The 14,216-nt window shown below is 48.7% G+C and overlaps 1 protein-coding gene across 1 annotated transcript in view; it reads left to right on the top strand.

Annotated features, from left to right (window-relative positions):
• Alk (ALK receptor tyrosine kinase) overlaps positions 1 to 14,216 on the top strand; it is a 723,531-nt gene that overhangs the window by 667,293 nt on the left and 42,022 nt on the right. Inside the window, exons 12-13 of the mRNA XM_021217650.2 lie at positions 2,717 to 2,879; positions 12,242 to 12,392. Of these exons, the coding sequence (XP_021073309.1) occupies positions 2,717 to 2,879; positions 12,242 to 12,392 (314 nt within the window). The remainder of the gene's footprint in view (positions 1 to 2,716; positions 2,880 to 12,241; positions 12,393 to 14,216) is intronic.

The raw sequence follows: 14,216 nt of genomic DNA, 5'->3' as shown, positions 1-14,216 counted from the left end.
AGAGTTCTAGGATAGATCCATTTCATATGTACATGCTGAAGAATGTTGGCAGAAAACTATTAAAGGTCTTTGTTTATGACAATTAAACTATTCTGCTTTATAAGAGGAGGAAATTTTGTATGTGTAGTAAAGATGTTGCAACTCACTAACTTACAATATTCCCAAGTGTGAGCTGTGATGTCTCAATGCAGCGCTGATTGGCATTGTGGTGTGTGTGTGTGTGTGTGTGTGTGTGTGTGTGTGTGTGTGTGTGTGTAAAATTAAGACTAGAGTGAAGTCAGGATACACTAGTGAGCACTGCCTGAAACATCTCAGACTCATTATGTATTTGACTTTGAATGAATGTTTGGTCACTGTACCTTCATAGACTTACTATGACCCACATGGTCAGCTACATGATCATATATGGGGTCTTGGTCCTCACCTAAGATACTTTGATCTAACTCAGGTCTTGCAGCTAGTCGGGAACAAAGTTCAGAATGAGGAACTGTGGCCCATCTGAATCTAGAGCCTACAGTCCTCTTCCTACCTCATCAGACGTTCCAGCTGGCAAAGAAGTAGATGACCAACTTCCCTGGGACTACCCCAGAACTGTTCAATCCTGTAGCTAACAAAGGCTGAAATTAAAAGGGTTTTAGCATCAAGGTTAGATGCTCAAGCAAGGTGCAGATATTATGTCCTGCCGCCAGGGGGAGGGCCTTCTGCTCATCTAGGCTGTTTGCTGTGGATACAGGCTGTCTGCAGAATGGGCCTCCTGCTCTTCTAGCTTTCCACGGTTGATGAAGATTCCCCCAAAGCCAAGTGTCTTGAAGATGCCAAAGCCATCCTTAATCTTTCCACCGCACTCCCCCACATGTGTAATTCTGGCTTTGGAACAGGTAAAGAAAGGGACAACTGGCCAAACAAATTCTGCAAAAATACCTTTTGTAAGTAGGACATGGTGAAGCAAGCTCATTCTCTTAGCACTGGGCAGAATAATTGCTTTGATGTCTGCCAGTCTGAGTTATCAACAAGACCCTGTCTCAGACAGACAAGCAAACAAACGAACAGAACCTTCCACAAAGCGTTAGTTCTTTGAATTAATAGATTTGATCAGAAAGCTAGCTATCAGTCAATATGCACCTTACTTCCTAAACCTTGAAGTGACCTTCAGAAACTACATGGAAGTCAACCTTTCCATTTAGATGTGTGTGTTGGAATCCCACTGGAACATCAGACCTTAAGGCCTGGGTCCCATACAAAAGTAAATCAAGACTGGCTGAGAATTCCGTTTCTCATCTCTGCCAAGGTGACCTCCCTCTGACTGTCAAATTAGGTTCTTACATTTTCATCATCAAATTAGTTCAAAGTCTTCAATTTTTTTCTCTTGAATGTTTTAGTGGCAGTGTTACATACACTCAAATTAATTTTCCATCATTTTCTGTGCACAGAATTTGACTCAATCCCTCTTTAAAAGGAGAAATAATTTGGGCCATCTGAAAATGAGATTTATTTTAAGTAGAAGCTTATTTATCAAGAATGCAGTTCTTAAAGCTTTTATGAGTTATAAAGAGTGTTAGATTTGAGGCCAAGAGATCTGACAAATCCCCATGGTCCAGCCTGGCTAAAAGAGAGGATGTTTGAAAGGAAATGTCCCAGTAGTGGAAGATGAGGAGGCAGGTAGGGCTTGAGTTGTGTTCCTGTGATGTCCCTAGAAAGCTATATAAGGACACTAGACAAGGGCAGACCACTCACAGCAGGGACTGAATGGGGGCCTGGGAAAAGGAAGAAAGTCTGACAACTTTGTGACTCGAGATGGCTCAGTCAGTAAACTGCTTGCCTTATGCAGAGGAACCTGAGTTCAACCTCTAAAAACCGCAATAAAAAAAGACAGGCATGCCCTTGTCATTCCAGCAGGGGATAGGCAGAGACAAGATCTTAGGGCCCACTGACCAGCTAGTCCAACCTAACTGATAAGCTCCAGGCTGATGAGAGACCCTGTGTCAAAGGAGGTGGTGGACGATGCTCCTGAGGAGGACACCAGAGGTTCTCCTCTGCCCTCTACATATACACTCACATGTGCACATATGCACATACAAATGAATTAAAAGAATGACATGTCTGGCTTCTCCTCCTCCTCCTCCTCCTCCTCCTCCTCCTCCTCCATCAATTGAAGAAAGAACCTGCAAGCCACTCATTTCCAAACCCAGCTTGACTGGGATGAGTGAGCTTCAGTCTGCCCCACAGAGGGCCTGTTGCCAAGAAAGCATCACTCATATAAAGCCATGTCCAGAGACCTTGAGGCTTCTTATTCCTGCTTGCTGGGTCTCAGAGCCAAGAATGGAGCCATAGGACCAATACTGTGTCTGGGTTTTTTGTTTTTTTTTTTTTTCGTTGTTGTTGTTGTTGTTGTTTTTTCGTTCTAGCCTCTCAGAGCTACAGGGTCCTTTGATGTTCAGATCTTTGGGAACAGGTTAGAAACTGCCATAGTATCAAAACTTAAGCATCTGGGATTTGCTCAGCACCGTGCTAGATACAGTGAGAGATCGAAAGAGTACCCATCCACTGCCTGTCACTCCCACACTTAGAGCTATCTCTATGGCCTCTCCCTAGCTTGCTCTTCGCAAAGCTATCCAGTTCGAATAGCCTCAAACCATGGAGCAGACACTTTGGAGACAGCCCAGGGATGAGGGAGATCCAGGGTAAACGCCTGACTGCCTCTCCTTTTGTGTCACAGTTCACTGGCTGTTCACCACATGTGGGGCCAGTGGACCTCATGGCCCCACGCAGGCACAGTGCAACAATGCCTACCAGAACTCCAACTTGAGCGTGGTGGTGGGAAGCGAAGGGCCCTTGAGGGGTGTCCAGATTTGGAAAGTGCCAGCTACTGACACCTACAGGTATGTATAGTGGCAAACCAGCTCCCTTGTAGAAGTCTCAAGTCCTACCTGTGGGGTGCATGTCCCAGGGTGCCCAGGTATACAAAGGGTTAACAGACTCTGGGCCATTAGTGGGATATAATGACCAGGGATGGACGATGGCAGCAAAGATGTCTTTTGCCTTCAAAGATGCTTGTTAGTGGAGGCGGTAAGCAGACGAGCTAGCTTCATAATTATTGCTAATTACAATTAGGGCGGACATAGAAGGCTCCTGATGGAAGTATCACACTTGATTTGTTTGTGAGGCATGGGGGAGGGGAGGGAGGGGGAGGGGACTACTTGTTTCTGTGCGTCTGAAGTTGGTTCAGCACCATGCTGGATGAAACGAGAGATCCGGAGAATACTCTCCACTTTTTAAGACAGAGCTCCCCACACTTCCATAGGGCCTCATGCCCACTGGTTGGCTAGGCTGGCTGGCTAGCAAGTTTGGGGGTTCTGCCTGTGATCTTAGTGCCCCAGGCATCTGCCAGTTCCCTGTTCCCACCACACCATGGTTTACAAATCAATCCTGCTACGCGTGGTCTTTCATGTGAGTGCTAGGCATCCAAACTCACACCCCTGTCCTTGCATGCTGAGCGCTCTCCCATCTCCCCAGCCCCAAAGCTCATGCTCTTATCCTTTCCTGGCCCTTCCCTGACTTCTTGGAAAGCGAGCCAGTCTCTGAAGTTGGCCTTCTCCCCATCCCAACCTCACAACTTGCCACCAGAGCAGAACCAGGCAAGAGTAGACCAACCCAATTGTGCCACCTGGAATCCATGGTACCAAGCAAGCAAAGCCAGTGGTGAGATGGAAGAGCTGGCTATCAGCCAGATTTCAAGGGTCGGCCCTGTAGGCAGGTGCTAAAGTGGTCATTTTACCAAGGGCCCAGGTGTGCTGCTACATCCTGTGAGGACCACTGAGTTGCACCAAACCCTGGACTGAGTTGTGCCCGCATGTCCTCAAGTAGACTCTGATGGAGGCAAGTCCTGGAGGCCTCATCCAGAGCTGCAGGAGCCTCCCTGACAGTCACAGTACAGAAGCATCCCCCAGCCCCAGACCCCAGAGAGTAAATATGGCCTGTCTAAAACTCCTTCTACCCAGCAGTGCCCAACTGTGCTAAGAACATCACCATTATACAGGGATGATGTAGATAGATGTCCCCTGTGGCTGTAGATGTCCCCTGTGACTCTCAGAGCATCCCCTCCCATTCCAAGGAATTGCTTTTCGAGTTGCCCTGTTTCCTCTTAGCATGTCTTTCGGTAGCCTCATCCCTGGGCCGGGGGGGGGGGGGGGGGATGTGTTCCAGAGAAAGTCCTACATTCTTTTTAAAGGTTATTTTAGGCAAGGCTTTGAGAAAGTTCCATCCCTGCCTGTCACCTGGAAATGTCCCAAAGAGTCTTGCCATCCTTCTATACCACACCAAGTACACAGACCTCCCAGCAAAACCTCCAGGGCAAGGTGACAAGAACTCCTAAGGAGAAGGGACAAAGATAGTTGAGGACCTAGCAGGTGTGTCTCATGCCTTTAGCAGTGAGGTGAATGGTATTATCAGGAATCTTCAGAGGCAAAAATATAGAATCAGGGATGTTCCTAGCCCAGGCGAGTCCAAAGCCACACTAAAACCCACTTGTCTCCTCCACAAAGGCCACCTTCAGGACATGCCTCGCTCCTTTAGGCTTTACCTCCCCAGCCTCAGACATTGATTGATGCTGTTCACAGGCTATGAAATCCCTGACCCCGTATTCCATTTCCTCCTTGTATCAGATAGGCCCTGCTGATACCTACCGATGCTTGTCATGGTGCCTGTGTGCATTAGAGGCTTTGGGCAGAGAAATCAGCTGAAGAAATGGGAGTAGCTGACAGAATTTCTAAGGTGAAATGGGTCCCACATTCATGTGGTCCCACTCTTCTATCTGATGACATTGTTCTGACTTTCTTCAGACTTGCCTGAAGTTGCCGAAGATTTGACCAGCCAGATGAACTACACATTAAATAATAATAAATTCATTTGCCTATTTATTATTAATCACAGCCTCTCTGATTCTAACGAGGTTCTGATCTATATGAAGCACACGGTCTTAGCACACCGGGCTGATGGAGCAGCCGAGATGGGAGAGCTCTCTTCACTTGCCTTGGGAGACAATCCCCAGCCTCAGCCTTGTCTGACGCTGGACTTCCCAGAGATGCATCTACTTCACTTTGAAGTGTTCATGTTAGTAAGGAGAAAGTTATGATCTAACCAAATAAAAAAATGAGAAAATAAAAAGAGAAGAGAAAGGGAGGTTGAGTTTTTTAATCCTTGTTGCTGTTGGACACTAGAGCTTGGCTCTAACGCATATCCCTGCCCCTCGATGATACTCGGGGCTTTGATGATTATGACTACAATGTGCTAACTTCATAGCCTAAATAGGAAGTTCGTGGTTTGCTTTTTAGGTCATATCCAAATGTCCTCAAGTCTAGCATGTGGGAGGCCTTGGGCTCAATCTTCAGGATGGAAAGCCGGGAAGGAACCAAGGGAGGGGTAAGAGAGGAGAGGAGGGGAGGGGAAGGGAGCAGAGGGAAATTCTTTAAACTCTACATCCCTGAAGAAGCCCCAGAGATGGAGACACACTTGAGCATGTCTGCGCACACGTACACACACATGCACACATACACATACACACATGCACACACACACACACACACACACTTGATATATGGCAGTGTTTCGCATAGGGAACACCCCCCCACACCGAAGGACTTTTTCTCTTGAGTAATTATTTTTATTTAATAAGTACAATTCCTCTAGGAAGACACAGGATACTCCAGAGGACTTTAGGAAAGGGTCTTTGGAAAGACAAAGGGTAGAATTCTTTGCCTTGCAAAATCCATCTATCCCGGAACTCGGTGCTCACTTAGTGCTGTCTGGCTGTTTTGTGATGCCGGGTACCATGATGGCCACACTGGTCAGGGCTGGGAAACGGTGCTTGACGCTCTGTGCCAGAGTGGGGCTTCCATCCCTGGACCTGCTCAGGATCTCCTCCCAACGCTCTTTTTGTTTTGTTCTGTTCTGTTTCATACCTGAGACTGAACCTAGAGCCTTGTGTGTGTCAAGCAAGCCGAATCTTTACTTGTTATTTCCAACCACGGTTTACCCGGTTTCCCAGACTGGCCTTGAACTTGAAAACCTCTTCAGCTGGAGCTTCTGAGAAGCTGGAATTACAAACGTCCAGGGCTGACTTCCGGGCTTATCGCCTTTGTTGAGGATAACCACAGAGAGGGAGAGAAAGGGAAGGCGGAAGAGGCCAGGCCAGGCTCCTGTAACCTGCTCCCCAATTCCTCCTTACACTGGAGCAAAGTAGTCAGAGGTCCCAGGGCTGGGGTCACTCCTCCCAGGTGCCTTTTTGTAACCCCTGGTGACCGCAGAGGGTGGGAGTGAGAGGCAGATCCGAGGAAGTACCAAAAAGCAGATAAACTAGAGCGCGAGAGAGAAACAGAGGTGACAGTGAGGGACCCAAGAAGGGTTTAGAAGGTGGGGTGGTAAAGATGTGAAGGAGAAACCGGATGGGGAGGGGTTAAAGAATCAAAGACTGTGAGTGGCAGCTACTCTGCTTGGGAGCTCAGCTGCAAAAGAAAGCTGAGGCCCAGGGCTTATGCAGAGCTTTGAGGACAGGGGTTGTGCAACAATGCCTTCTGAAGTGTCCCCAGTGGGGGGCCCGAAGTGGATGAAAGTAAAGGAGCACTGGTGAGCACAAAAGGAGCACGGATTTTCAGATGTGTGCCTGCCAGAGGACAAGAGCCTTCGCCTCATCATAAATGGCGGCAGACAAAGCAGAGTTCTGGGACCTGGAGCGGGAGAGAGGGAGAGGGGGGCACGCAATCAGTCAGTACTCACCTGGGCTCAGCCCAGTTCACTGGCTGACTTCCTGCTTACCCCCTCATCTTTTTTTCCTTCCATCTTCTCTCTCGGGAGCTCAGCGTCCTTCCCCACATATGCTCAAAGAGCACATCTGAAAACCTCTGCCAAGCACAGCCCATGGCTCCTGAGATCGATTCCCTCCTGGTTCTCATATTCTTCAGGAGGCCCCAGGTCTCAGGTAGAGCCGGCTGACCTGGACCATAGCTGTTTCTGATGGTCTCCATCTGTGATTCACATCCTTACCTGGCTCTGGGGACCCAGGGACCTGTGTGCACGGCTGAATAGCATCATTCAACCAAGTCACCGAAGGCCAGGAGACTTTTCAATGGGCCTCACTGAGCTGTAGGACTTCTCCTGTGTACTCAGCATGAAGCTGTCCATACTGTGAGGCCAGCATTGAGCTTTAGAGCAGTGGTTCTCAACCTGGGTGACTCAACCTCTGGGTTGAATGACCCTAGCGCTTGGGGGTTGAATGACCTTATCACAAGGGATGCTATCGAATATCCTGCATATCAGATATTGACATTGTGATTCATAACAGTAGAAAAATTACAGTTATAGAGTAGCAACAAAAATAATTTTATGGTTGGGGATCTCCACAGCATAAGGAACGGTGTTAAAGGATCCCAGCCTCAGGAAGGTTGAGGACCGCTGCTTTAGTGTACCCAGCACCGATCTGTGGAGCGGGTACCGTGTGTCAAACCTGTGTGTCAGCAGTGATCTATGGAGCCCCTACTGTGTACCCAGCACTGAGTAGGCATCTCAGGTCTCATAGAGAAGACTGACTCCAGACCCTCACAATCTCTGGGAAGAGCAGCTACAGGGCAGGAATTCGATAACCGTCTACGCTGCCAATCAAGTTCTAGACAAGAGTAGGAGAGATGTCACAGGCATGATGAATTGCCAGAGTAATTGTGCAGATAGTCATCGCCCGGAGCCAGGAGAGTCAGAGGTGGGGGATCGGGCGAAGATCAATGAGCAGCAAGTAGAATGGAGTTTGAGTCCAACTCCCACCACCCAGCAGCCATATCACCTTGAAAGCTGTCTTCCCTTCTCTCTAAGGACAAATCCATCTTGCAACATCAAGGATCTCAGAGAGAGCCATCTTGTTGGTGCTTAGAGCTGTGCAGGCCAGGTGTTGAAAGAAGAAGCGGGCAGTAATAAAACCAGGTGGCCCCACCAAAGGGGCTAACACCCCATGGTCCCATCCGTCCCTTCAACACTGTGCCCAGATGTTCTGACTGACCCATACACATAGCATGAGCAGAAAGTTCCTGCTCGGTATTCTTCCAGTATCCTCGTGTTCTTCCAGTAATCCTGAATGCTGTGTGAACCAGATCTGAACATCCCTGTCTCTCAGAGGAGGAAGACAAGGAGGGAGGGAGAGCCCAGAAGCGGGTGTGGGTCTGCTGCACATCTGGAGAGGGCTACATACATGAGTGAGAGATGAGGTCCTTGCATGTCTCTCTGAGTGTGGGGTGTCCTCTCCTCCTCTTCTCCAGCACCCCTCCCAGGTAAACAACACCACTGCCAACATGCTGCCGCCCAACTATGTTGTCATTCCGGAATCCTGCAGGCAGCCACTTTGATCCGCTACTAATTCTTTATTTAAAAAAGATTCACAACTCAATTACACCAGGTAACAATAGCTCACAGTCAATAATACAAAACACAAGCCCAGTACACATCCCATCTGACCAGGGGACCTGGATTTAGATGAGGAAAAACAAAGGGATTACGGCATCCACTCGACCAGAGGACTATCTGGCAATTTCCAGTAAATTGGAATCACTGCGAGTCACTTTCCGCGCTTGAGTGGCAGGTATATTAATTTCTCATCATTTGTCAGCCATCAAAAGTAAATTGTTTACCGGGTTTGGGGAGAGTGTGTCGGAGACAGGGGCTGTGGTGGTTGGGTTGCTCTGGCGTGGCTGGGGAGGTCTGCTCTAGAGAGTCCAGGCTGTAGCCGTGTGCTTCGTCAGTTCCATACAGAGGAGGTTCCCAGGTGACACTAAGCAGGAGTGGACCCAGAACCCCGTGCCGTGCCCTGTTCTACCTATTACCCACTTTCATTCCCTTCTTCCTCCTAGTGCCCCTGCCCCCAGACAAGCACAGACTGTCAGGAGCGTCCTCTGTCACTCCGGGACTGGTCTCTTGAAGTCAGGTCCTTGTGGACATTATCTCATTTAACTCCCACCGTTGTCTCCCAAAGCCAGTGTTAGTAGTATATGACCGAGGGGCTCAGAGAGGGAAGATAATCTACCCAAGCTCACACAGCAATTGTGCAAGGTTAGGTAAGGCCAGGACAGGACAGCAAGACATCTCAGCCATGAATCTGAAGTAGGCAGTGGCTTAGTGTCTGTCATCCAATGCAGAGTCAGCTGTGCTATCCAGGCGCGCTCTGCCCTGAGGAGCCAAGCTGGGACTTGGTTTCAGGTTTGTGTCACATGTCACCATGAGGCAGAGTGGAACTTGTAGTAGTCAGTGAGTTAAGCTCTGAGGTTCCAGGTCTCAGAGGGAGGAGGTAGGACCACACCCTCCCTAGACCTTCACAATCCCTTAGACGGTGAGTTCCTAAGTGGTTGAGACCACCACCAGGAGAGGAAGCACCAGTCGCTCATACCTAGCTGTCAAGCTTTGCTGTTGACTTTGGAGAACCCCGCCTTGGCCTTGCCTCCATTCACAGCGTTTTAAAACCCACTTTCTCTCCCCATCTCTGAGGCCGTCGCTTTTTCCCTCCGCAGCGAGAGAGCTGAGGCTCCTACAGCTTAGCTGGGTTTCCTCAGGTCACCTGGCCAGGACTTCCAGAACTGGAAGTATGGCTCAGGGCTCAGGGTTCCTCGCTGGCCCACCTCACTGCCAAGAACGGAGATCTGGAGGGAGTCGGGAGAGCTTGGATCTCTCTGGAGGGATAGGAGAAAGATGAAGGCAGGCCGAGGAGAGCAGAGGAGACAGGAGCAAACAACTTCCTGTTGAAATATAATAATTTGGCTAAATTTAAACATGTGAGAGAGTTCAGAATGATTCATAATGTATGCAGATTGATGTAAATGACTATGCAAATGATGCAGGCAGGAATGAGCGGGGCGCAGCCCACCTCTCTCTGTGTAAGCAGCCTGGAGCAGGACGAGGACTTAGGTAGAAGTTTTCTGAGTAAAACCCATCTTGGGACAGAAATGAGGCCTTTTCGTGCAACCTGACCAAGTCCTAGAACTTATCTTTTAAGTCCAATGTTATTATCTTCTTCTTCTTACATTACCGAGAAATTTGGGCTCAGAGAGATCACCTACCCAAGGTCACACAGCATACGCACACACTTTCACCGAGATCAAAGGAGAACACGGAGAATCCTTATTCTCTTGAGACAGGATCCCTTACTGATTCTAGACCCGTGAGACAGCAAGAAAGCCCCAGTGACCCACCTATCTTTACCCCTCAACCCCGACACACACACATACACACACACACACACACACACACACACACACACACAGTGCTGAGGTTACAAGTACAAATTTAAACGCAGGTCTTGCAGATTATGCATGCAAGCTCTCTTATCTGCTGAGCCAGCGCTCTCTTATCCCTGGATAGTGTACCAAGAATGTTTGGCTGGAGGTCAGGAGGACTAACAATGTCTTCCCAGGCCCCTCTTTGTTCAGCTTCCCAGCTGTATACATGAGAGAGGGAAAGTGGCCTTTAGAGGAAACGGCTCACAGTCTACCACTGCTCAGGTGTGTGGCCTCAGGTGAGTCCGTCTCTCTGAGCCCCCATTTCCTCGTCTTTCAAATGAGATGAATCACATCTTTCTGTGTCAACACGCATTGCAGCCGGCACATTGGAGTGTTCCCCCTTCCTTTTCCAAACCTACAGCCTCCTCTTCCCCTCACCGGCCATCAGCTGCCATTGGACATCCGGGAGACTCTAAGCGTCTTCCTCTTGTCCTGTCTGAGAATCCTCCCATCTGTCACCCCCACCACAACTTCAGATCGCCAATCGTCCCCTAGCTCTGAGGACCTGATGACCCACAGTCTTTACATTCAAATTTGCAGCGGCCCATGCATCTCCATTACATCATCTCTCTTTGCTTTGCACCACCATGTGAGTTTGGAAAAGAAGACAACGCTCTTCTTCCGTTAGAGACAAGGCTGGGTCTCCGTAGTGGGCACACAAACTCTGGTCTTGGACTCCGACAGCTCCCTCCGCTTTCCCTCAAAAAGTGGAGCAGCTGTTCCGGTGGCTGTCTCTCTTTGCATAACTGTGTGCATTTCCCAGTCTCTTCGTAAGCCCTGGCAGGGCCTGGAGCCCATCTCAGATCCTCTCTTCTCCACGAAGCCTGATGCCGCTCCCAGCACTGATAAGCTCAAGCCGGTGCCTGCGCGTAGCCAGCAGACCATGAACACCAGATAGCATTTGCGTTCCATGGACAACTCGGGTTCTTGTCTGTTGCATTAGAAGACAGCCAATCTCTAGGGTTGTCCCTGCAGAAAGGTCCTGGACTGCACCTTGGGGGAGACTGTGGGGTCTCCCATGTTCAGAACATGTTACAGAAGCCATTGTATATGTGGACAAAGCTGTCTTCCATCTCTTGCTTCCTTTGACAAAAATGCACAGGGACAGGAAACCCCTCCCTGAGCCCTGGCAATGTTTCTCCAGAAAGGCATTGGTTAGAGTTTGTCAGTTGGTATGCTGCTGTCTTCAAGGCCCGCTACACCTCAGCCGCGGCTCACAAGCTGAGCTTTTCTGTCCTTCCTTGACCTCATCACAGAGGTTGCAGATTTAGTCCCACTTGCCCATGATCTGTCTTTATTTTCCTGGTGATCACTTGTTTGCTGTCGGCTGGGATGGTAGAAAGAGTCTGGGCTCATAAGCACGCTCTCTTCGGAAGGTGCTCCTCGGTTTTAGGCTCCCACGGAGAGACTTTCAAACTTTGTACCAAGTCTGTTAGTGCTAACTACTAACACTGTCCACACCCATTAACAAGGACCACTTACTGAGTGCCTATTGTGTGCCCGCCCCAAGGATTTCATACTGTTCATAACAATTGTGGGATAAGAGATGGGTTCTCTTATTTTTCCAATCATACATAAGGAACCGGGAGGGATTTGATCTAGGGTCATGTGAGTCTTTTAATCCTGAATGGGGTCTAGATGTTCCACCCTTCCCGCAGCCCCGATCCTTCCCTATCTCAAATCTAATTAATCCCTCACCTTTCTAGCTTTATGAGGTAACAACCCCAACCTTCCCCACTAAACCAACTCCTTTCTCCCAAAAGTGGGGAGCAATCTCCCTCCTGGTTGACCTCACAGAGTTATGTGAACAAGAACTCTCAGACATGTTCTGAGAGGGAGTGGCTTGGTCTCCTGGAAACTCATAGGTTCGAAGGGGTTGGGGTAGGGGGGTCAGTCTCCTACCACATTAGAATCCATCATGCCTTGTCCTGTTGCAGTATCTCGGGCTACGGAGCAGCTGGTGGGAAAGGTGGGAAGAACACCATGATGCGGTCCCATGGCGTGTCTGTTCTGGGCATCTTCAATCTGGAGAAAGGTGACACGCTCTACATCCTTGTCGGTCAGCAAGGGGAGGATGCCTGTCCCAGGGTAAGTTCCCAGAGCGGGGGCTTGTCACAGCACCAGGTGAGGTGAGGGTGGCCTCTTAAAGGACAATAACTGCCAGTGATCCCTCTGGGGATTCACATTCAAAGACAGCATGATCTGCAACAACTCTATCTGTGAATTCCCCTTCTTTCTTAGGGCCATTTGAGTGCATAAGGACACAGGGAATGGGGGCCACAACTGCAGTTTTATAGCCCTATGAGAGCCAAGGCTGAAGCTTGGGTTTCATGACTGACTTTAAAGCCAAAGAGGTCTGAATCCTACTTAAACGGACCAAGGTTGGATGTTCTCTACACAAAGAGGAAAGGGAGTCCCCTTCTGCTCTCAATAACACTATTGTATTATACTTAATCATATTATTATGAATAGTGAATCGTCACTCAAAATCGGACATGTAGGTTGTATTAGTCAGGGTTCTCTAGAGTCACAGAACTTGCAGATAGTCTCTATATAGTTAAGGAATTTATTGATGACTTACAGTCTGCAGTCCAAATCCCAACAATGGTTCAGTAGTAGCTGTGAATGGAAGTCCAAGGATCTAGCAGTTGCTGAGTCCCACACCGCAAGAAGGCGAAAGAGCGAGAGCCAGACTCCCTTCTTCCAATGTCCTTATATGGTCCCCAGCAGAAGGTGTAGCCCAGATTAAAGGTGTGTGCCACCACACCTTTAATCCCAGATGATCTTGGACTCGGAGATCTCCCTGTCTTAATCTTCTGGATTCAATCACCACTGTGTCTCAAGATCTCCATACCAAGATCCAGATCAGAAACTTCTATCTCCCAGTCTCCAGATTAGGTTCACTGGTGAGCCTTCCAATTCTGGATTGTAGTTCATTTCAAACATAGTCAAATTGACAACCAGGAATAGCCACTACATAGGTATATACAACAGCACCAAAAAAAAAAAAAAAAAAAAAAATGTGCTGAAAGATACAGCTAACAGTGGCTACTCACCGGGAGGAGACTGGATTGGGAGTGCCTGGTAAATAATGTCTGAAACTGTTACAAAAAGGATGTTCTCAGGTCTGGGATGTAGCTCAGTTGGTATGGTGTTTGCCTAGCGTGCACGAGGTTTATTTTTTTCCTGAGCAGGGTGGTGCACACCCACAATCCCAACACCTGGGAGACAGAAGAAGGGGGATCCACGTCATCATCAGCTGCGTACGAAGTCTGAAGGCAGCCTGGGATAGGTGGGCGCGGGAGCCCCTAACTCAAAGAAAGAACGTCTTCCCCTATTATTTACTTGTGTCATTAAAACTTAAAAAAAGAGAAATGAAAGCATAGACCGAGAGAAAGAATGTCGGCAGTTCACTTCCCCTTAGTGGCTTTTATATTTTTCTGACAAAATACCTGTGAGAAACGGCGTCTAAAGGGGAAGACTCTTCTTGGCTCACGGTCTCAAGAAGTCTCAGTCAACATTCCCCAGGTACCTGGACTTCACCCTTTAAACACTCCACAACCTCCCCAAACAACATCAACTGGAAAACAAACCTTCACACTGTCGGCCTACGAAGGGTATTGCAGGTTAAACTCCCATTTTACAAATGAGGAGAGGGGCAACCGCAGACGTGAAGGGACTTATCACTCACAAAGCAGCCTAGAACTCTAGAGTACCCATTTTGGCTGCATCCTACACTCGTCTGAACGAGTAGTTTTCTGTGACCTTTCCCCATTTTCCACTTCTATAGCCCATCACTGGACAAGCCTCTGCGATCCCAAAGGCAGCCTGACATTGTGTTTCCTTGACCCCAGTGGGTCAACGAAAAGCCCAGCCCAGGAGCTGAGAACATCCAGAAGGGACCCACAGAGC

The sequence above is a fragment of the Mus pahari genome, chromosome 18 (assembly GCF_900095145.1).
Source record: "Mus pahari chromosome 18, PAHARI_EIJ_v1.1, whole genome shotgun sequence".
Lineage (NCBI taxonomy): Eukaryota > Metazoa > Chordata > Mammalia > Rodentia > Muridae > Mus > Mus pahari.
This window is presented reverse-complemented; position numbering and strand designations above follow the sequence as displayed.